The sequence below is a fragment of the Carcharodon carcharias genome, chromosome 21 (assembly GCF_017639515.1).
Source record: "Carcharodon carcharias isolate sCarCar2 chromosome 21, sCarCar2.pri, whole genome shotgun sequence".
NCBI classification, from domain to species: Eukaryota; Metazoa; Chordata; class Chondrichthyes; order Lamniformes; family Lamnidae; genus Carcharodon; species Carcharodon carcharias.
The window spans coordinates 64,580,316-64,604,765 of NC_054487.1; the positions used below are offsets into that span (position 1 = coordinate 64,580,316).

The window sequence follows — 24,450 nt, forward strand, 5'->3', positions numbered from 1 at the left end:
CAATAAGGCAGCTCACCACCAACTTCTCAAGGTCAGTTAGCGATGGGCAATAAATGCTGGTCTAGCCAGCAATGCCCACATCCCATAAATTAATAAAAAAAGGGAGTGGAGGGGGAGGGCACTATATAGAAGTGGAGGACAATGCATTGGTTAGTGCATTAATGGAATCACTGTGGTGTTTGGATAACTTAAGTTATGTTAAGAAATAAACTGGAGATGTGTAAATAGAACAAATAAATATCCCTACCTGTGGAAAATAATAACTATTTACAGTATATTTACAGAGTTTTGGATATGTCCATGCAGTTCAACAAGACTTTGTCTCAGCCGACCTGAGCTGTGCATCCACATGTGGTTCATCAATCCTCTAAAATGTCTGGATTGCAGGATCCTTCCAAAGGCCTTCCCTTGGTATAGTCATGCACCTACTTTGATCTCCAGATCAGCTTTCAATTTCATGGCAGGGTCTCATCACGTGAATGTATGATTGTATGATAAGGTCTCTGGCACTGATGGCATCCTGCATAGACACCTCATAGCATATGTGTGGGGACAACTCCTCCCTCCACTACTGTTGGCCTTCCGCCCCACCCTCCTCATGGGTACGAAATGCTTCCTCCTCATCCTCCTCATCTTCCCCATCAGGGGAGAGCCCCATCCCTCTTCATCCTCTGAATGAAGAACCAACCCTCTTCTCGGTGCAGTTTGTGAAGCATGCAGAAGACCCACAATGATTTTGAGGACTCTGTGAGGTGCATATTGTAGTGAGCCCCCTGAGCAGTCCAGGCACCTGATCTTCGTCTTTAAAAGATCAATGGCCTGTTCAATGAATGTTTTCATTCATTGTGTGAAAGTGGCTCTCAATATACCTTCCTGCGGTTGGGTCTGGGGATGTTGCGGGGGTGTGAGACCCACGTTTTCAATGGCTACTGCTACGACTGGGATGGGAGTGCAGTTATCCAGCCCCCCTACTCCACAGGTCATACTGTTAGTGTACATGTTTAAGTCACTTACCAAAATAGCCAATTATTTAACTTTGCTACTTTTGGCCCAGAATAAAAGAGACTTTAACCAGGCTTCTTTCTATAAACTCAGAATTTATTATAAAGCGAAACTTATTTTCTAAAACACGTTGCAAAAACTGGTTAACACACAATTTGTAATCTGGAAGTGTAACTATCTATTCCTTTTAAAATTCCCCAACACACATGCACACATTCACATATGCACACACACATACACAAAGGACAAACAAATAAGGTCTCTGCAGAGAAGGACGGTTGAATACAAAACGTATTAAAAAAGATAAAGTTCATAGAGTTTTGTCGCTGTTCATCTGGTGGTCCCTTGTGCAAAGAGAAATCACTAGTCCAAGTAGATGTCTGGAGGATCTCACCAAGGAGCTTCAGCATGGAGGAAAATAGAGTCAGATCAATTCTTCTCATCTCAGCCTCTCGGATTTCCAAATATAGACAAGTTCCCCTGAGATAAGGATTCCCAGCTGGATACTGATAACCATACTGGATTTCAAGCAAGACAAGGAGTGCGCAAGCTGGGCAGCTTTCCCCCATCTCAGATCATTCTCAACTGAGTTCAAAAACAATATGTTCAAAATATAAATCTCATTTCCATCAGGTGATTTGCAGTGAATCATTACGGCCTTTGCCTTTAAAACTGTTTGTTTTCAGCAATTAAAGTGATTGCAGTTCAAATATACAAACCATTGGTCTAACCATCTACAGCTGTTCATCAATGACCTTATTCCATCATAAGGTCAGAAGTGGGGATGTTTGCTGATGATTTCACAATGTTCAGCACCATTCATGACTCCTCAGATACTGAAGCAGTCCATGTCCAAATGCAGCAAGGCCTGGACAATATCCAGGCTTGGGCTGATAAGTGGCAAGTAACATTCGCGCCATAAAAGTGCCAGGCAATGACCATCTCCAACAGGACAGAATCTAACCATTGTCCCTTCACTTTCAATGACGCTACCATCACTGAATCATCCACTATCAACGTCCTAGGGGTTACCATTGACCAGAAACGGAATTGGGCTAGCCATATAAATGCTGTGGCTACAAGAGCAAGTCAGACGTCAGGAATCGTGTGATGAGTAACTCACCTCCTGACTCACCAAAGCCTGTCTACCATCTACAAGGCACAAGTCAGCAGTGTGATGGAATACTCCCCACTTGCCTGGATGAGTGCAGCTCCCACAACACTCAAGGAATTTGACAATGTCCAGGATAAAGCAGCCCGCTGGATTGGCACCACATCCACAAACATTCACTCCCTCCACCACCGACACACAGTAGCAGCAGTGTGTATCATCTACAAGATGCATTGCAGGAATACACCAAGGCTCCTTAGACAGCATCTTCCAAACCTGTGACCACTACCCATCTAGAAGGACAAGGGCAGCAGATGGATGGGAACATCACCACCTGGAAATTCTCCTCCAAGTCATTCACCAGCCTGACTTGGAAATATATCACCGTTCCTTCACTGTCGATGGGTCAAAATCCTGGAACTCCCTTCCTAAAAGCACAGTGGGTGTACCTAAACCACATGGACTGCAACAGTGTAAGTAGGCAGCTCACCACCACCTTCTCAAGGGCAACTAGGAATGGGCAATAAATGCTGGCCCAGCCAGCGAAGCCCACATCCCGTGAACGAATAAAACAAAAGCTCTCTCTACCCCGCCTCCCCTGCACCCCACCCCCACCCCCCCCACCCCCCACAAACACACGCCGCCTCAAGGGACATTCTGGTCAGGTGATTTCCTGGAAAAGTCAAAAGTCATGCTTGGTCAGAATCCAAGATGAACTTATGACTTTTTTAAATAAACCCAGGTCAGTTCCCAAATATCCAAATAATGCAATGCCCTTCCAAATTTTAAAATAAAATAAATAAAATATAGTTCTTGTAGATATGGTTCTAACTATAGCCCTTACCCTTGAGTATCGAGGAGTGTACTGTGGGGGTGGATCTAAACATTCTTGGCGGCCTAGATGCCCTGAGGATAAATTATCTTGGCATCTGTCAGGGTAGCAGGTGCAGACATATAAAACCCTTTTGCAGTGGCCACAGAGGAGTTACACATTCATGGAGTGGTAGCCCTTTCAGTTCCATAAATTTCTCTTAAACAATAGTGCTGGAGAAATGAATGGAACTGAAAGCCAATAAATCCCCAGGGCCTGATAATCTACATCCCAGGGTACTAAAGGAGGTGACCATGGAAATAATGGAAGCATTGATTGTCATCTTCCAAAATTCTGTAGATTTTGGAACAGTCCCGGTAGATTGGAGGGTGGCAAACATAACCCCGCTATTTAAAAAAAGAGGGATGGAGAAAACAGCGAATTATAGGCCAGTTAGCCTAGCCTCAGTAGTAGGGAAAATGCTACAGTATGTTATAAAGGATGTGATAGCAGGACACTTAAAAAATATGAATGGGATTAGACGAAGTCAACATGTATTTATAAAAGGGAAATCATGTTTGACAAACTTACTGGAGTTCTTTGAGGATGTAACTACCAGAATAGATAAGGGAGAACCAGTGGATGTAGTGTATTTGGATTTTCAGAAAGCTTTTGATAAAGTCCCAATTAAGAGGTTAGTGTGCAAAATTAAAGCACATGGAATTGGGGGAAATATATAGGTATAGATTGAGAACTGGTTAGCAGACAGGAAACAGAGAGTAGGAATAAATGGGTCTTTTTCAGAGTGGCAGGCAGTGACTCGTGGGGTACCGCAGGGATCAGTGCTTGGGCCCCAGCTATTCACAATATATATCAATGATTTGGATGAGGGAACCAAATGTAATACTTCCAAGTTTGCTGATGACACGAAATTCAGTGGGAATGTGAGCAATGAGGAGAGTGTTAACAGGCTTCAAGGTGAATTAGACAGGTTGAATGAGTGGGCTAATACGTGGCAGATGCAGTATATCATGGTTAAGTGTGAGGTTATCCACTCCAGTAGGAAAAACAAAGTGGCAGAGTATTATTTAAATGGTGATAGATTGGGAAACATTGATGTACAAAGGGACTTGGGACTTGTACACCAATCACTGAAAGAAAGCGTGCAGGTGTAGCAAGCAGTTAAGAAGGCAAATGGTATGTTGGCCTTCATTGCGAGAGGACTTGAGTACAGGAGCAAGGCAAGGTTGTCTTACTGCAGCTGTATAGGGCCTTGGTGGGACCATGCCTGGAGTATTGTGTGCAGTTTTGGTTTCCTTACCTAAGAAAGGAAACACTTGCCATCGAGGAAGTACAGTGAAGGTTCACCAGGCTGATGCCTGGGATGGCAGGATTGTCGTATGAGGCAAGATTGGGCCGATTAGGCCTGAATTCACTGGAGTTTAGAAGAATGAGAGGAGATCTCATTGAAACACATAAAATTCTGACAGGGCTGGACAGACTGGGTGCAATGATGATATTTCCTCTGGCTGGGAGGGGAGTCTAGAACAAGGGGTCACAAGCTCAGGATACGAAGTAGACCATTCAGGATTGAGATGAGGAAAAACTTCTTTACTCAGAGGATGGTGAACCTATGGAATTCTCTGCCACAGAAGGCCATGGAAGCCAAGTCAGTGAGTGCATTTAAGAAGGAAATAGATAGATTTCTGGACTCTAAAGGCGTCAAGGGGAATGGGGAGAGCACAGAAGTATGGTACTGCGATAGAGGATCAACCATGATCATATTGAATGGCGGAGCAGGCTCGAATAGCCGAATGATCTACTTCTGCTTCTATTTTCCATGTTTCTATGTTGTGCCTCTCAGCATTCACATAGGGTGCTCTTATTGCCACGTGTGTGCCATTAACTATACCTCACTTCTGGGGGAATCCTTGGGTGAGGAAAATCCTGTCACCATCTGAGTCTGCATTGCAACATCTGTGTCAAAAGGGATGAAGTGCCCTACCCCAGCAAAAAGGGCATCGGCTGCTTGCACATGTATGCTGCTCACTGTGAAATCCACAGAGGTCAATTGCAAAGCTTTGGAAAGAACGAGTCATGAAGAAATTGAAGGTCACCTTCAAGGCCACTGGGAGTGCATGCCTCTGGTTTCCTGTTGGCTGGAGGTCTTCTCACAAAAGGTTGCAAAGTTCAGCCACTGCCCCTCGGGGCAGACGCTTCCTTCTCCGGCATTGCCTCTAGGTCATATTAAGGTATGTTACTCTGTTCCTGTATAGCCTCTCAGGTGGGTTGTTCCTCAGCATTACACACCTCTTTCTCACAGGCACGTAGTGCCATGATGCCTCCCTGCCTTGGAGCCGTGCATGTGGCCGGCAAGGCATTTCAGGCTGCTGTTCCTGCTTCTGCTCCACCAATGCCTCTAACTACTGCAGATTGGATGGGGCTACACCCATTCTCGATTGCAGATTTTAAAAGTGCTTTTACTCAGGAGGCTTAGTTTTAAGGCACAGGGCTCTTTCTTGGTGGTGTTCAGATATCCTGGGTGTGGATTTAAGGGAATCTTTCCTCCATTCTCCCTTCTCTGCCAGACCCTCAGCTTGCTTGCTGATAGTATTTAGTGGTTTAAAAGTTGCAGAAAAGCACTACAGAAAGTTGTTGCAATTTACTCACAAATTCTTCCCAGCCTGGCGAATTTCTTCATGACTCAAGTGAGGGGACATATGTTTATGCAGTTCGCTAAACCCGTGGGTCCTGACGAAAATGGCAGAAGTTTGGAAATGTGATTTTTGTCCCCCTCTTATACTTGGGGAGCCCGACTTCAGCGGAAGCGGATGTCCTATTTGCACAGGCGGCATTCCCGGCCCATGAGAAAAGCATACAAAAATGGCATGGGTTTGGGAATGTGGAGGAAAATCGGATTTCCTCTGAAACATTCCAAGTTTGTTCTTTTGTGAACAGAAACAAGCCTCCACAGCAGACAAAAATTTGGTCCCTGGATTTAGGTATGTAGGGCATAATTTCAAGGTTTGCAGATGACACAAAACTCAGAAATGTAATAAAAATTGAGAATAGTAGTAATAAACTTCCAGAGGACAGACAGACCAATGACATGGGCAGGCACATGATGGATTAATTTAACACTGATAATTGTGAAGTTATTCATTTTGTTAGGAAATACGAGCAGAGGCAATACAAACCAATGATACAATTTTAAAGGGGGTGCAGGAACTTAGAGACCTAAAGGTATAAATGCACAAATCTTTGAAGGTGGAAAGCTGTTAAAAAGGCATACAGGATGACTGGTTTTATAAATTGAGATATAAAATTACAAAGATACATTGATAGATTAAGTGAGTGGGCAAAATTATGGCACATGGACCAAAAAAGGATAAGTTTTTTAACTGAAAAGCCAAGGACAGTGGAGGTCCAGTGTGACTTAGAAATTCATGGACCACAGAACAATAAAATATACTGGTCACAAGCAAAGAATAGTCAAAAAGGCTAATGGAACATTAGCCATTATAACTAGAATGGTTGAAGGGGAGAGAGTTTTGCTACAGCTATAGAAAGCTCTGGTTAGACAACTTCTGTAGCACTGTTCTAGGTACTGCGCCTTAGAAAGAATATATTGGCCTTGGAAGGAGTACAACAAAGATTAGCCAGAATGTCATCAGGGCTTTGAGGTTTAGATAATGAGGAGAGTTGACATAAACTAGCCATGTTTTCCCCAGAATATAGAAGATTTAGGGGAAATTTCATTGGAGTTTTTTTTTAGATTTTTGAAAGTAATTGATAGAGCAGATGGAGAAAAATCTTCCACTGATGGGAAGAATCTAAGACAGGGATATATAACTTTAGAATCAGAGTCAAACCATTCAGGAGAGAAGTTAGCAAACACTTCTACACACAATGGGCGTAGAAGTGTAGAACTCTCTGCCACAAAAAGTGGTATATTCTTGTTTACATCATAATTTTAAATCCAAGATCGATAAATTTTTGCTACCCAAGTATAGTTAAGAGATATGCAGCCAACGTGGGTGTATGGAGTGTTTATACATCAGCCATGATCCCACCATAGAACCATAGAAAAGTTATGGCACAGAAAGAGGCCATTCAGCCCATTGTGTCTGCATAAGCCATAAAAAGAGAAAAAAAGAAGCTAGCCGCTCATTTTTAATTGCACTTTCCAGCACCTGGTCCCTAGCCTTGCAGGTTACAGCAATTCAGGTCCATATCTAGGTACCTTTTAAATGAGTTGAGCGTTTCAGCCTCAACCATCAATTTAGGCAGTGAATTCCAGGCACCCTCATGCCCCCTCCAATCCTTCTACCAATCACCTTAAATCTATGCCCCCTGGTAACTGACCCCTCCAGCCAGGGGAAACAAGTCTTTCCTGTCTACCCTATCTAAGTCCTCTCATAATTTTATACAGCCTCAATTAGGTCACCCCTCAGCCTTCTCTGTTCTAAGGAAAACAACCCTAGCCTATCCAATCTCTCGTCATAGCTGCAATTTTCAAGCCCTGCCAACATTCTTGTAAATCTCTTCTGTATTCTTTCCAGAGCAATTATGTCCTTCCTGTAAGCTTTTGACCAGGACTGTACACAAAATTCCAACTGTGGCCTAACCAACGTTTTATACAGTTCCAGCATTACACCCCTACCTTTGTATTCAATACCTAGTCCAATAAAGGAAAGCATTCCCTATGCTTTCTTTACCACCTTTTCCACCTGTGCTGCCATCTTCAGGGACCTGTGGACATGCACTCCAAGGTCTGTCACTTCCTCAACCCCTCTCAATATCTTCCCATTTATTGATTATTCCCTTGTATGGTTTGCCCTCCCAAAATGCATTACCTCACACTTCTCTGGATTGAATTCCATTTGCCACTTACCCACCCACTTGTCTGAATGCATGAGAGGTTGGATGACCTATTCATTTCCCATGTTCCTAGAAGCAAGAAAGTTGTGCTAAACTTTTATCAAACATTGATTAGGCCCCGGCTAGAACACTGTGGCCATTTCTGGGCATCATACTTTAGGAAGGATGTCAGGGCCTGGCGAGAGTGCAGAAGAAGTTTACTAGAAAGGTGGCAGGGATGAAAGACTTCAATTGTGTAAACAGACTAGAGAAATTGGAGTTGCTCTTCTTGGAACAGAGAAGTTTTCATAAGGGAATTGGATAAATACTTGAAGAAGAAAAAATTTTTAGTGCTGCATGGCAGGAGCAGGGGAGTGGGACTAATTTTCTAGCACTTTCAAAGAGCTGCAGACATGATGAATTTGGCCTCTTTCTACACTGTATGATTTTACAAATGCATCTCGGATAATTACCTGGACCATGTTGTCACAGGCCTCAGACATATCTGGAGAGCTGCACAAAACTCTCCCCTCACCATCCCGCTCTGCCCACCACCAGCAACCCCAGCCACACCATACCTGTGAATCCATTCACAGCCTCCTTCAGCAGCTTGCATTGGGGGTGGTATTAACATTTTGCAAAAGAATTGCCAGCTTTCAATCCAGGCACTGCCCTGGCCTGGGAACATAATCAACCCCTGCTTCTCTTGATGGATCCCCTTGCACCCTTCCAGATATCGATATGCTTCATATGACTCAGCATACTAGCATCCAGTCAAATCTCATGTCCTTTGTGGGTCGGCTTAGGGAATCCTTGCCCCAAACACGGCTGCATTGGCATCTCTAGCCTTGTAAGGAACAATGGCCAAACAAGAAATCACATTTGGGTTGGGGTCTGGCTATCTGTGCCAACACCATCTACCAGCATGTTCCTTGTGACTCCTGCTAAATTTTGGTCAGAATTCAGTGGAACAACTGAGGAAATTTGGCCTCATGTTGTTTGTACAGTCCTATGGAAGTGCTTTTGGTGAAAAACACTGATGCAGCATCAGCACATGGGAATTAAATATACCCTTATAAAGCCGAACATTCATGGTTAAGAACTGAAAAAAATAGCAAAATAATGGCAGCTTGAAACTACAAACCACTCCCATATTCCTCTAGCTTGAGCTAAAAGGGCTATGCCTGTTTCCAAGTGCAAAGAGACATTAGTTCACATGTTCTGTCAAAATTGATCAGAGCTCAAAATAAATGTGTCAGTCCACATAAAAATTTGGTGAAATACAGAATTATTTTCATATAAATCTTCTAGTAATTCTATTACCAGATTCTAATTTCAACCTTCACAGGCTTCAGTTAGTACTGCAGTGAAAAAGCTTCTAAAAGATTTTCCAAATTGTCCAATTCATAGATAAATACATATATTTCAAGTTACTAATTCAAATTTCTATAGTACGCCATTTTCTGTTGCATCTGCAATAAGAAATGTTATACCTAGATTATTATACTCAACTATTGCATTTAAAAAGTTACGCGTTCCCAATGGGCAAGATTTTTCATATGGCGGGTGGGCTCAGTGGGAGTGGGCAGAGGCGGAGCCGATCTCTGTCATGATCGACTCTGCACCGCCATTTTACGGGGACAGGCCAATTAAGGCCCACTCAGCATAATACGTGGCTGGTAGTGTTCAGCGCTACCTGTGCGGGCAGGGGGAGGAGGGAGAGCTGCCTCAGGGAGATTGAATCGATGTTCAAAAAAATTAAATAAAAGGTTTATAAATTGATTTACACATGTCCCCTCATGTGGCCGTGTCACATGAGTTGGGACATGTTTTAATATTAATGAAAATAATTTAATTTAATTAATAAAAGCTTTAGGAAACCTCATCCCGCTCGTGGATGAAGCTTCCCAAAAAACACGAAGGCTGCTTGGTCTTTTCGCCTGCCCACCAACCTTAAGGCTGCTCAGGCAGCATTTATAATAGCCTTAATTGAATCCTTAATGGCCTTAATAGGACGCACATCCGACATCATCACCATCATTTTATGTGTCGGGCCTGCCCCCACATACCAACGGAAAAATCCTGCCCAATAAGTTTTTCCCACAGACAAAAAACTTAACAGGTGGTCTGGGCACTTGATTTTAATATGCATCTCCTTTACTTCTGGAAGGCCACTATTATGTTTCCTAATGCAAATATTTTAGGAAGGATGGATTTCTTTTAGTCATTTTGTGTTATAAAACTATTTTACAAATTCTAGCTAATATAAAGGACAGGTACATATTACTTTTCGATGAGTTTAAATTAGATAAGAACATTCTTATGAAAGTGAAATGCTCACATAGCATAAGCCAAGCAAAGAAGTTTATTGTTCCCAAATGTCCTGTAACTCAAATATTTCATCCCTGGTACATTTCTATGATATCTTTTCAGTACCCGCTCCAAATTATGTTTCCTTCTTTGATGACACTGCTTCGCAGGTACGATGGATAACTTTGTCCACCCCTCTATCACCTTCGCATGGTCCATCTCCGACACTTCCCTTGCCTTCCTTCACCTCTCTGTCTCCATTTCTGCCACCATAGACTGCCATCAATATTCATCACAAGTCTGCCAACTCCCACTACTACCTCGACTACATCTCCTCACACCCTGCTTCCTGTAAGGACTCCATCCCATTCTCTCAGTTCCTTCGCCTCCGCCGCATCTGTTCCGATGATGCCACTTACCAAAACAGCGCTTCTGACATGTCTTCCTTCTTCCTTAGCCAAGGTTTCCTCCCCAACGTGGTTGATACGGTCCTCAACTGTGTCCAGCCCATCTCCTGCGCCTCTGTCTTCACACCTTCCCCTCCCTCCCAGAACCATGATAGGGTCCCCCTTGTCCTTAAGTTTCACCCCACTAGCCTTTGCATTCAAAGGATCATCCTCTGCCATTTCCACCAACTCCAGCATGATGCCACCGCCAAACACATCTTCCCCTCACCCTCCCTGTTAGCGTTCCATAGGGACCATTCCCTCTGGGACAGCCTGGTCCACTCCTCCATCACTCCTAACACCTCATCCCCTTCCTACGGCAACTTACCATGCAACCGCAGAAGGTGCAACATCTGCCCCTTTACCTCCTCCCTCCTCATTGTCCAAGGGCCCAAACACTCCGTTCAGGTAAAGCAGCGCTTCACTTGCACCTCCTTCAATTTGGTCTATTGCATTTGCTGCTCCCAATGTAGTCTCCTCTACACTGGGGAGACCAAACGCAGACTGGGTGACCGCTTTGCAGAACACCATCAGTCTGACTGCAAGCATGACCCAGACCTTCCTGTTGCTTGCCATTTCAACACACCATCCTGCTCTCATGCCCATCCTTGGCCTGCTACAACGTTCCAGTGAAGCCCAATTCAAACTGAAGGAACAACACCTCATCTTCCGATCAGGCACTTTACAGCCTTCTGGACTTAACATTGAGTTCAACAACTTCAGACCATGAGCACTCTCCTCTTTTTTTAATCCCCTTTTTCTACATTCATTTTTAATCCACATTTTTATATTTATTTATTAATTTTATTCATTGTTTTATCCCTTTTTTTAATCCCCCCTTCTATCCCATTTTCTATTCTTTTTTTACCCACCACCACCCCTTCCCCCCCACCCAGTCCCGTCCCCAAAAGGGCCATCTGTTACTCAATTTTGTTCTTTCACACAATGCTTACCCTTGTTCTGCTGTTATCACATTCTGCTTTCTTACTTTTACGCCACTATCAGCACTTCTTTTAGCCCTTACCACTACTATTAACACTCCCTTTGTCCTTTGTTCATGACATCTTTGTCAATCTCTCCTTTATTCCCACCTATCACTGGCCTTCTGTCCAGCTTCACCTGCTCCACCCCCCTTAAACAGCATAAATTTCATCACATTTCCACTTCTCTTTAGCCTGAAGAAGCGTCATGCAGACTCAAAATGTTGGCTTTGTTTCTCTCTGCACAGGTGCTGCTAGACCTGTTGAGTTTTTCCAGCATTTTCTGTTTTTGTTTCAGATTTCCAGCATCTGCTGTATTTTGCTTTTATATTATGTTGGATAATTCTGCTATTATTACCATGGCATAACTAAACTAAGTGCAAATGGGACTTTTATTTGTTTAATCAATAAGTTTTATCTACCAGTTACTTGCACATCCGTTGTTTAAAAATTTGGCGACTATGATTCTTAGGTTGCTACATAGTTGTAAACATATCAGTTTGTTGTCTGACCTTTTTGTTAATTGTCAAGATAATTATTTCACTCAGTAACTGATGTGAGTTTGGTAGTATAAATGCTAATATAAACTCAACTGGTTGATGGAACATTCAAGTGGCAATTAGGTATCATTAATCCTAGGCACAAGACTAATATGCTGGCTATGTGCTTTTGGGGGAAATAAAAAACTATGGCCTGAATGTCACGCTACCCAGCTGGTGGGTTTTTAGTCAGGGGGTGGGAGAATGAGCGTGAAATTGAAAGAACGGGATTCCCTCTGGGTTCCCACTCAGCCTGACCTCACAGCGATTTTATGCTGGGGCAGGCAAGGCCTTGCATGGGATGCCTGCCCTTGCCCCAGTTGAGGCCATTAAATGGCCAATTATTGGCCACTTAAGGGCCATTTCCCACACAGCTTCAATATTTAGGTTGGAAGGAGGAATTACCTGGAATGGGGGGACCCTAAATGAATAGGCTGAGATCTTGGGCAGGGATGGGGGGCGCTTCCATCAGAAGCCCTCTTCTGACTTTGGGAACCTCCTTAAAGCCCGGTGGCTGCTGGACCTCCCAACACAAACCTCCCCCCTCCAACCCCAGCATCCCCAGCTTCTCCCCGACAGCCAGATTGCCCTCTTTGCTCCCCACCCCAACCAGGCCTTCCCTACCCTCCCGACCCTGGGACCCCTTAAACTTATCTTGCCCCCCAGTCTCAGGACTTAAGCTCAGGTGCCTTCCTGAAGTTCCTCCTCAGTCCCCTGCAGCTATTGAAGCTGCAAGGACTGGAGAACTGCCGACCAATAAGTTTGGGCGGAACATCCTCCCAAGCGAGGGGCCTACTGCCTGCAGTGAAATTACGTTCATTGAAATGTGAAATGGCTGCGGGGCACTCGGATTCGGAGAGGAAGGCGAGAAGGGAAACCCCTCCATCCGAAAAATTACGGCCTATATTTTATGTGAGGTGCTGGTTCCTTTAAGAACTAGGACCTGATTTCTAGTGAAAAAAACAGTTGGGTTTCAGAAATAATTATGGGACTAGGTTTTCTGGGATATAAACAATAGGGAAAAAAGGATCACCAAGTTAATAATAGGGGTGAGTATGTTCCTAGAGGTGATTCTCAGTTAAAGCAGTTAGTTTGAGAGTATACAACCAGCTGGTGTGAAGAAATATCTCTTTCAGCAGAATTTAGTAAATTCTGGGTGTTGCCTAAAACAAGTTAAAGACTCTTTGTAACTGAAGGATTCTACAATGAGTTGAATTTCTGGTATAGCGAAGCTGAAGAGACAGAGACAGAAAGTTTTAGACTAAAACTCCATAGTTAAAGAATAGTAGTACCAGGAGAGTTCTGAACTGAGGTGGCTACACTTAAGAAGCCAGAGATGCCTATGTTGAACTGGGAGCTTGTAACCTTAGGACGTTTGAAGGACATTTGAAGGGACAACCTTGCTGGAAATAAACTAAAGACCCAAGAGATCTCAACCCACATACGAATAGTTGACAGAATACCCAGACCACATAGTAATCTTCCAAGTTTTGACTTTGACTTGAGGGTTTTGGGCTGTAAGTCTAATGGGTATGGAAGGAAACTGGAGTTAAAACATTTGATTTTTGAGGCTAAGTAATCCTTGGCAAGAAGTTAAAGTGAAGGTGTTGAGGATTTGTCTGGTGCCCTAATGAACATCCCAATGTCCTTTCAATGTCATATAATCCAGTGAATCTGTGTACAGTGGCAATTTTCCCTATTCAACCAGTGAATCTTACTGTGTCAGCATCATTTTGTTTCAATTTGTCAAACTAAGGGACTGTTGCTCTGCTAATTAATAACAACAAATACATATATCTAGACTTTACATTGTGAAGAAGATTATCAGCATTCATGAGCATTAATAAATCATTTAGTAAAAATAATGGTGTAGTCTAGTAATTTCAACAGTGAATTAGGAAGCCCTGAGATTGTGAGTTCAAATCTGACCACAGCAAGTCGTGAAATGTGGCCACTTCTGGGTTGTCCACAAAAAGCAGTTGGACTGTTCATGAATATCCTTTAGGGAAGTAATTAGCCACCCATTACCAAATATGGCCTACACATGACTCCAAACCCACTTTTCTGGTTAGTTCTCAGTGCCAGTATTGCCCAAATCTCAAGAATATATAAAAAAATTACATGTTGAAAATAAAAGCATTTCTAAATCAATCACACAAGGAGTATTAATAGCTAGTTCACTTTAGACAATAATTAGCCATTTGCTCAAGTCAAAATGAATGTACATTGTAATTTGTAATATTTTAAATGTGTAATAGCTTATTAATGCTTCAAAAATATTAAATAAGAAAGCTAAACATTAGAAGTCTAGGTCTGTTGTAATGAAGTAATTGATGCTATATTTGTGTCATAAGATGGCATCTGCTTATTACATATTGCACGCTAATTATCTCAAATCAATTACAATCAATAAATTATGACAATATTGCAACATTTTACAGTTTGACGTATACATCCTTGCTAATTAACTTATAACTTATTTTTCAAATAACGGATAGTCTCATGGGGTAACACACCAGTATCTTTAATTTAGTACATGCTATTTAAGATTTCAACTTGACTGAAGATGAAATCACAACTCCTATGAGAAACATTGAACAAAATTAATTTTATTAGTTGCTCACTTGCAATTCCAGTGGTGCCCACCATCTGTTTCCGTTTGATGTATTTAATAGCTGACAGTTCATTGTTCTCATTTGCTGTCAGTCAAACCATTTTATCTGATTCCCTACATACATTATTTTAATAAGTATAGCCATATTACAGAGATCTTTTAAAATGTTGTAAGAATGTAATTTTTAAGTATATTCATCAGATGTTATCACAGTGTAGTGTTTTTGTATTCAGTCTTATCAATAGCCCAATTAAGTATTTTATTGATTAACATCCGTTACTAAATTATCCAAGTGCATCAGGGCTTATCAATGAGGCAGTACTTAGCAATATTTTTATTTATGAATTTAACTGTCAGTTATAACAAAGACTGATACTCAATTAGAAAATTAAATAAATAAAGTGTTTGGCAAATCTTTTTTATTCTCGAACGCTTTCCTCTTGGTCTCTGTGAAAGGTACTGCTTATTCTACAAATGCCATTTACCCTATGTCACCTTGCTCAAGTTGCCAATATTCATTTGTAAAGCTTTTCAATTTAGATAAGCTTCAAACCTGGGTGAGAAGGTAATAGGTTCAAGTCCCACTCCAGAGGTGACACAAAAAAAACTAGGCTGACACTCCAGTGTAGTATTGAGGGGTTGTAACACTGTCAGTGTAAGTGTTGTCTTTCAGATGATATGGTAAACCAAGGCCCTATCTGCTCTCTCAGATGGGTGTAAAAGATCACATGCTTCTATTTTGAAGAGCAAGAGAAATATCCCCAGTGTCTTGGCTGATATTTATCACTCAAACAGATCATCCTGTCTTTAACAGATTGCTGGGAGTTTGCTGTGTACAAATTGACTGCTGCATTTCCAGCATTACAACAGTGAGTACACTTCAAAAGTGCTTCATTAGCTATTAAGCACTTTGGGATGTCCACCGTGCTAAATGGGACAGATTCAGAAAAGATGTAGCAGCTCAAAACTAGGCACCCATGAGGCAGTATGGGCCATCAGCAGCAGCAGAATTGTATTCAACCATGATCTTTAACCTCATCGCCTGGCATATACCTCACTCTACTATTATCATCCATCCAAGGGATCAATCCTGGTTCAATGAAAAGTTCAGGAGAGAATGCCAGGATTAGCATCAGGCATCCTAAAAATGTTAAAGCTACAATACAAGACTACTTGCATGCCAAACAGCAGAAGCAGCAGCATGTAATAGACAGAGCTAAGAAAACTCACAACCAAAAGATCAGATCAAAGCTTGGGAGTCCTACCAAATCCAGTCATGAAAGGTGGTGGACAATTAAATAACTAACTGGAGGAGAAGGCTCCATAAATATCCCCATGCTCAATGATGGGGAAGCCCAGCACTTAGTGCAAAAGACAAGCCTGAAGCATATACAATCATCTTTGACAAGATGTACCAGGTGAACGGTCCATCTCAGCGTCCTCCTATGGTTCTCAGCATCACAAATGCCAATCTTTCGTTAATTCAATTCACTCCACATGATATCAAGAAATGGCTAAAGGCACTGGATACTACAAAGACTATGGGCCCTGACAACATCCCGGTTGTAGTAGTGAAGACTTATGCTCCAAAACTATCCACACCCCTAGCCACACTGTTCCAGTACAGCTACAACACTGGCATCTACCCAAGATACGTCCTGCTCAAAAAAAAGATAAATCCAATCCTAGGATAAGAAATAAGAGGACAAGTAGGCCATTCGATCCATTGAGCATGCTCTGCCATTCAATAAGATCTGGCTCATCTAATTGTGGTCTTAACTCCACTTGCCTGCCTATCTCCCATAACCCTTGTAGATCAAAATTCCATCCAACTCAGCCTGAAATAACATTAAATAATACACAATCAGCCAGCCTCCACTGCTCTCTGTGGGACAGAATTCCAAAGACTAATGAGAAGAAATTCCTCCTCATCTCCATCTTAAATGGGAGACCTCTTATTGTGAAACTGGGCCAACTAGTTCTAGACTCCCTCATGAAGGAAACAACCTCTCAGCATCCACACTGTCAAGCCCCCCTCAGAATTGTATGTTTCCATAAGATCACCTCTCATTCTTCTAAATTTTCAGCAAGTTTCACAAAGTATCTTTAGGTGCTCATATGCTGGAACATCAAGGTAATGGAAATGACTCCCAGCCAAAAGTGCTGCAGAATTACTCTCCTATGTGATTGTCTACCTTCCTGATCAGGTTCAGCACTGTCACTTTTATAGCAGCATTGTTTTGATAGGATAGCAAGTGGACAAAAACAAAGTGGAATCTTGCAAAGCAATTTCTCATTTTGATTCTAAAACAGACTTTAGGTCCTTTGTTAGCATATTTAAGGGATCTAATGCCATTTTCAGGCAGTTGCCAGAGATTCTTCTACACTGCATAAACCGATTGGATGTGCTTCCAACTTTGTCCGAATGCAAGAGGTTGGCCCCTTAAATTGGACCTCTTTGCACCCATATACTGCCCAGAAAATGTGGGTCCAAATTCACTTCACATGGCTAAATTGCTACAGGGAGTCATAAAATCATAGAATCTTATAGCACAGGAGGTCACAGAAGGATAAACGCACAATACTGTGGATGCTGGGAATCTAAAATATAAACCGAAAATGCTGGAAAAGCTCAGCAGGTCTGGCAACATCTATGGAGAGAGATACAGAGTTAACATTTCGAGTCCATATGACTCTTCTTCAGAACTGAAGAGATAAAAATATGATGGATGACCCTTGTTCTGCTATTAACACATTCTGCTATCTGACCTTTATGTCACTATTTGCACTTTCTTTAGTCTTTAACACTACCATTAATGCTTCCTTTGTCTTGTATCCATGACATCTTTGTCAAATCTCTCCTGAGCTTCCACCTATCCTTGACCTTCCATTTTACTCCACCTGCTCCAACCCCTCTTCAACAATATAAAATCCACCACATTTCTATGTCTTATCACCACTGGAGAATAGTCCTGCAGATTTGAAACGTTAACTCCATTTCTCTCTCCACAGATGCTGTCAGACCTGCAGGGTTCTTTCAGCATTTTCTGTTTTTAGGTCACAGAAGAATACCATTCAAGCCCGTCGCGTCAATGCTGGTTCTTGGAAAATCTGTCCAATTTAGTCTCAGACCTCAGTTTTCCCCCATTATCATGCAAGTTAGTCATCTGCAAATACATGTTCAATTGCCTTTTGAAAATTCCTGTGTAATCTGCTCTCACCACCCTTTCAGATAATGTATTACAGATTTTAACAACCTTCTGTGTCCTAATTGCCCCTCAATTCTTTTGCCAATTATCACTTGCCAGAGGAAACAATTCCTCCATACATGCTCTATCAATCAATATGAATACGCACCCCCAAGTACCTCTGCTCTTATAATTATATCTTTAAGATTATATTACCTCTCCATGATGCTCCTCTTAAAATGCGTCACTTCACGTATTAAATTGCATCTGTCATGTGTCTGGTCATTTCACCAGTCTATATCCTGCTACTATCCTGCTCATTATTTACTGCATGCCAAGTTTTATATCATTTACAAGTTCCAAGTTCATACCGACACCTGAGGGACCCCATTATATACTTCTCACACTTCTCTGTAGTCAGGAAAACATCCATTCACCACTACTCTCTGCCTCCTAACCATTATTCAATTACTGTCCATTTTATGCCATGTCCTTCTCTTTTCTGAATAAGTCTGAATAATATGTTGCTTTATCAAATGCACTTTCTTCCTCAATCCTCTATTATTTTTTCAAAGACCCAATTAGTTTCATCAGATATAATTTGCGTTTAACAAATCAGCACTGGCCGTCCTTATTAACCCATACTTCTCCAAGTGAAAATTAATTTTGTCCTTGACAATGGTCTTTAGTAGTCCTACAGCTGGTGTTAGATTAATTGGAAGTATCAAGCAGAGGCAAGAGTTCCACACAAAGAAAGAAGCAATATCTGTTAAAAGAATATTTATTTCATGTCCTTCTAGCGGTCAGCTACAGAGATATCAAGAAAAATTTTATAACATGCAATCTGCCCATTCACTCAAGCGTGGAATGGTCTATAGCAAAATGGAAGACCCGAAGAAGAGAAAGAATATAATTTTAATTTGAAAATGCATGCATTTCTGAGAAGCATGTACTTTTTAAAATGCCGCTAGTATATAAATACCAACCTTTTTTTTCATGTTTTTACTGAAAAAACAGTTTTATCCACAATTTTCCATATATTGACTATAATTACTTTGTTTTAAAGTATCATTTCATTATGATACGACAGTTGTTTCAGCTGTAGACAGTCAAAATTAGCTACAAACAGGCTGAGAGAAGAACAAACAATAAACAAAACTAAATCTAGTCTATTTGCGTGAACGATTCAATGTATCAAGGTGATTTGGATCTGTCACGTTACAGCTAACCATTAGTTGCTGGTGCAGGAATTATCCCTCAGGTGTCATGCCAAAATTTTCAAAACCTTCATTTCATGTTGACCTCTGTATATTAAATTTACAAGATGCAGCACTCTTTACAATCTGAGAATATATTTTACCGCAATTCAATACGAAACATTAACATAGTCTCCTTAATCAAATATCATTTTTTAAATAAATAACCAGACATGAACTAGCAGTCCAACTGCTTAGATTTTAAATTAATGTATTAAGTATTAAATGCCATTATTTAAAATGGTAGCGTATCATAAACTATTAAGATTATCTCGATGCAGAATAGGAAAATTCCCTAAAACGTCAAAGTGTTTTCAATCTAGCTTGCATATGTGACTTTGGCATTACCTCCTCATAGAGCAAAGTTTAAATGTAATTGTTTTGATCAAATGCTCTATGGTTCAAAGCTCAGAATAGTTGTAGTCATACATGCAGTTTAGCAAAGGTAGCTAAATGAATAAATCATATGTTCAAAATGAACAATTCTCCACAAAACAAACATTTCCTAAAAGCTGTAAGAACTACACTCAAGACGTGTTTCATTTAAAGAAAACACACAAGTTCTGAGAAATTAAGTAGCAGACCCTATAGCTTCATACAAGATTCTATTGCATTTTCTCTAAACATTATAGCAGCCAAAATATTTCTGGCAATCTTACCATCCAACAATAACACATGAAGCAAAATTCTCAAAATGGACAGAAGTGTTGCAGTGGAATTATTCTGCAAAGTCAAATGCAATTTCTAAAGGTGCACTATTTAATTTATGGATACTAAGAAAATGTCTGTTTAAATGTTAATGATTTACATTACCGTATCTGTATTGAGGAATTTCTCTACCACTGGTATACATGAATTTTCATGCAAGATTTATTCCTTCAAAAATATAGATCTTTCAATCTGAATAAGAATAAAGCTAAATCATTTATTTCATACTAATGAAAAAGCCTCATTCTATAATAAATAAATAATACAGTACTGAATTAAGACAGATAGCACTCTGGAGAAGTACATGCGATATCATTTTATTAATTTTCTATTGTATTAACTATTCCTGTAGAGATGATTAATTAAAGTTGCAACATTTCAAAACTTTATGATTGCACTTACCTGAAAGGTGTAAAATCGTGTTCCATTAGGTGGATGAACCTTAACAGAGTCAGTCCCCGTGCTCATGTCAGAAAAAATCATTATTGGAAACAATGGTAATATAATCCACAAGTAGGCACAAGTGTAAAGATATACATAAAGCTCAGCTCACTGCTAAATTCTATCTTGTATGATGGGTAGCTACAGTGCAAATGAGATTTGCTTTTTCTCGACTATGGCTTTCTGTGGCAGCAACTAATGTTAACAGCATGTTCCCACAACTGTGGGTTTGATCCAAAGATAATCATTCCTTGCACCTTCTATAACAGTCGCTGGAATTGAAAACTCAATGTAAAAAAAGAACCTGATGAAATTACTGGGATCATCTGTGAATAGAGCTCATGCGGACACTTTAGTGGACCTACCCATCTGCTCCCAAGAATAATCACCTGCTTCCATCACAGCCTAGTGATTATGCTCAGCATCAGAACTCATCTAACCAATAACGTTGTATCAGTGTTCACACAGAAAATGTACACTGTAAGACAGGGGACCCCTTCTGACGACCTAGTAATCTGCCAATTATCAGTTGTTTTGCACCCATACCAAACAGAAAATTCACCTGGGGCAGAATTCTCCCTTTGGCAAGTGGGGGTGGGGCCCGCTCACCAACGCGTAAAATGACACGCGGTGACGTCGGGCAGGTGTCCCGACGTCACCGCGCATCATTTAAATTTTCAGTTCGGCAGGCGCACAGCCGACTTGGCTGCGCGCCTGCCAAACTGTCAAAGGCCTATTAAGGCCTATTGAAAAGTAATTAAAACAGTTAAAGGAGCTGCCCGTCCAATCTTAAGGCTAGCGGGCAGGCGAAGAGCCCAGGCGGCCTTCAGAAAAAACATGAAACCTCATCCACAGGCGGGATGAGGTTTTATGAGGGATTTAAAATTTGTGTTACATTTTTAATAAAAGTAATTGACATGTCCCAGCTCAGGTGATAGTGTCACATGTGGGGACATGTCAATAAAATTTTGCTCATTGTTTATTGTCTTTTTAAAAGTAACACTGATCTCCCTGAGGCAGCACTTTGCGAATCATTGACAGTATTGTTCTGCAAGGCTGCCAGATGATTGGCCCTTTGCGTCAGTTTGCCTTGCTCTTTGCAGCACTTTGCCTCAGGGAGATCTGTATGCTCTTCTGCGTGCATGCGCGAAAGAGCGCACTCCTGGCTCAGGGAAATCCCCCCCCCCCTCACCCACCCAGGGAGCGCATAGCGCTTCCCGGCACACGTCACGCTGGGTGGGCCTTAACTGGCCCGCCCATGTAAAATGGCAGTGCACCCCTAACCAGGAGCACCGATAGAGAACCAGCCTGCTTGCACCTGCTTCCGCACACAACCCCCCCTTAAGGGGGGAAAATGTTGCCCCTGTTAACCAAATTGCAAAAGTTGCAGTTTTGAAACGTGATTCGAAGAATGTAATTGTACTTACGTTAATGGGAAAAAAAATCAGTCCAGCATGATGTGTTTATAGTAATGCTGTTTTAATGTTTTTTAATCTGCTATTTGCAGAAGTTAACACATGTACATGTTGAATACTTCGCTAATCCAGCTGTGGGTTTGATTTTTTTTTTCTAGTGACCTGAGAGCCTCAAGTACATCATGCTCCCTGCTCTGGTGATGTCAATTCTAGGATTGTCCTAAATCATCCAAGAACAACTCCATGCTAAACATCAGCAAGATTACCTTTGCTTGTTCTGAGGGCCCTGAAGGAGCTCTGAAGACAAATGGTATGTTGGCCTTTATTTCAAAGGGATTGTACAAAAAAATAAGGAAGTCTTGCTAAAAATATACAAGGCACTAGTAAACCACACCTAGAGTACTGTGAACAGTTTTGGTCCCCTTATCTAAGGAAAGATATACTGGCCTTGGAGGCAGTCCAGAGAAGACTCACTAGGTTGATCCCGGGTATGGAGGGATTTTCTTATGGGACAAGCTTGAGTAGGTTGGGCTGTACTCATTGGAGTTTAGAAGAATGAGAGGTGACCTTATTGAAACATATAAGATTCTTAGGGGACTTGACAGGGTAGATGCTGAAAGGCTTTTTCCCCTTGTGGGAGTATCTAGGACCAGAGGGCATAATCTCAGAGTGTGGGGTCACCTATTTAAGACACAGGTGAGGAAGAATTTCTTCTCTCAGAGGGTAGCGAATTTGTGGAATTCTTTACCACAGAGGGCTGTAGAGGCTGGGTCATTAAGTATATTCAAGGCTAAGATAAACAGATTTTTAATCAGTAAGGGACTCAAGAGTCATAGGGAAAAGGCAGGAAAGTGGAGTTGAGGATATCAGATCAGCCATGTTCTCATTGAATAACGGAGCAGACTCAATGGGCAAAATGGCCTACTTCTGCCCCTACGTTTTATGGTCTTATGGCTATAGCCCTCCAATCATAGGAAACACATTACAAGCAGAGAGATCTGCATTTCATCCTTTAACATGTTTCCGAGGCTTAAGCAGTGTAAAGGGTCCTAAACCTGATTTAAAATCATGGGCAGAATCTTACCACCCATTTGGTGGATTGGAACCTGACAGTTGCTCTTTATCAGAGCAACCCAAACGACATCCCAACTCTGGGCCCATCAACCAATTAGGGATGGAGAACGGGATTTGTGACCATTTGGTCTAAGGAAGGATTTTTAATTAAAGGGATCACAGCAAGTGTCAGAGAAACTCACCAGCACTTGGACTTTTCTGGCTACCACCTCTCATTTTTATCTGGAGGTGCTGCTGAGGGGTTTGAGCAACTGTAATGAGGTGATCTTTCCTATGGTCGGAAGGAAGAAGACCAGCCCTCCAGCTAAGCAGGCATGGATGGAAGTGGTCGAGGAAGTCAGCAGAAACAGTGTGCTCCCTTCCCACCTGGAGACACAGCACAAAGAGGATCTAGGAGTAGCATAACACTTTCAGGTGCCAAGCCCACATTCTTATGCCCACATTCTCTTACATTGCATTCCATAGGTGAACACACCTTTCAGTTCCACTCATTCTTCTCCCTGTGGCTAATTCACGTACCCATCAAAGTAGCCTACATGACACTCACCCTCATCCTATTGCCCTCTTTCACCTAAGCCTCGCAGTCATCCTCCACAAATGATGTCTTTCCCTCCTCTGCACACAAGCACTTATGAGCGCTTACACCTCTCTGCTTTCTATCCTTGTGCACAGTTTGGTGAGAGGCAGAGACCCAGGAAGGGGGTCAGGGCAAGGTGAGATTGGCTGTCCAGTGATAGACATCTTGTTGGCCAATGTAATGCTTGCCTACCTGGTCCACTGGGAAGGAAGTCTTGTTCCAGGAAGCTGCTGATGTCAGCAGTGACCTGCTGTGGGGACTTGATGCTTCTGAGACCCTAATGCTCAGACATTTGACAGAAATGTTCTATGCCTGTAGGACCTGTGTTGGTGGTCTTGTCTCCCTTTCAGGTGAATCTCGATGTCCATCCCATCTGCCCTGTGGAGGAGTATGCAGCTGCGGAGAAGGCAGCAAGTACTGCTGCTGATGTTGCTCCTGCTGCTGCTGGAGCAGTTGGCAGTGGTGTGGCCTCTGCTCTTGACTCACACAAGAGGTGGAGGACAGAGCTGCATAAGTTGTGCCAAGCTGTGCTGAAGGTTGGCAGCAAGGTAGTGCCACTACAGACGAGTTGGTAATCATCTTTCAAGCACTGAAAGCACTCTCTGAGAGAGAAAATGCTTTGAATAACAATCTCTCAATGGCCATGGCTGGAGCTCTTCAATATAGCTGATCAAAACCTTCATAGCTTTTCAGTTCCAATGAAAAAGCTCTTCTCATTGTAACTTGCATCTGTTACTCTGGTGAATTGCTGACAGGTTGAGAAACAGGTTCCAAAGCTGGGAAATCCAGGATCCAGGGCTAAAGCACTTCATAATTGGCTTCTTAACGGCCACACCAACTATTAATTACTTACTCAAAAGATCCAGAGGGGTTCCCCACTTGCATTCAAAGCCACCCTGGGAAAGCCAGAAGAGAGCAAGATCAATTCAGGATAAAAGCAAAAAACTGCGGATACTGGAAATCTGAAACAAAAACAAAAATACCTGGAAAAACTTAGCAGGTCTGACAGCATCTGCGGAGAGGGATACAGTTAACTGTATTCCTCTCTGCAGATGCTGTCAGACCTGCTGAGTTTTTCCAAGTAAGATCAATTCAGGATCCTGGCCTGAGGTCAATTT

The 24,450-nt window shown here is 41.9% G+C and overlaps 1 protein-coding gene across 1 annotated transcript in view; it reads right to left on the reverse strand.

Moving 5' to 3' along the window:
- Window positions 1-24,450, reverse strand: part of ppfia2 (PTPRF interacting protein alpha 2) — a 647,479-nt gene that overhangs the window by 516,014 nt on the left and 107,015 nt on the right. The window contains exons 3-4 of the mRNA XM_041215777.1: window positions 17,989-18,006; window positions 10,892-10,912 (exon numbers count right to left, since the gene is read on the reverse strand). Of these exons, the coding sequence (XP_041071711.1) occupies window positions 10,892-10,912; window positions 17,989-18,006 (39 nt within the window). The remainder of the gene's footprint in view (window positions 1-10,891; window positions 10,913-17,988; window positions 18,007-24,450) is intronic.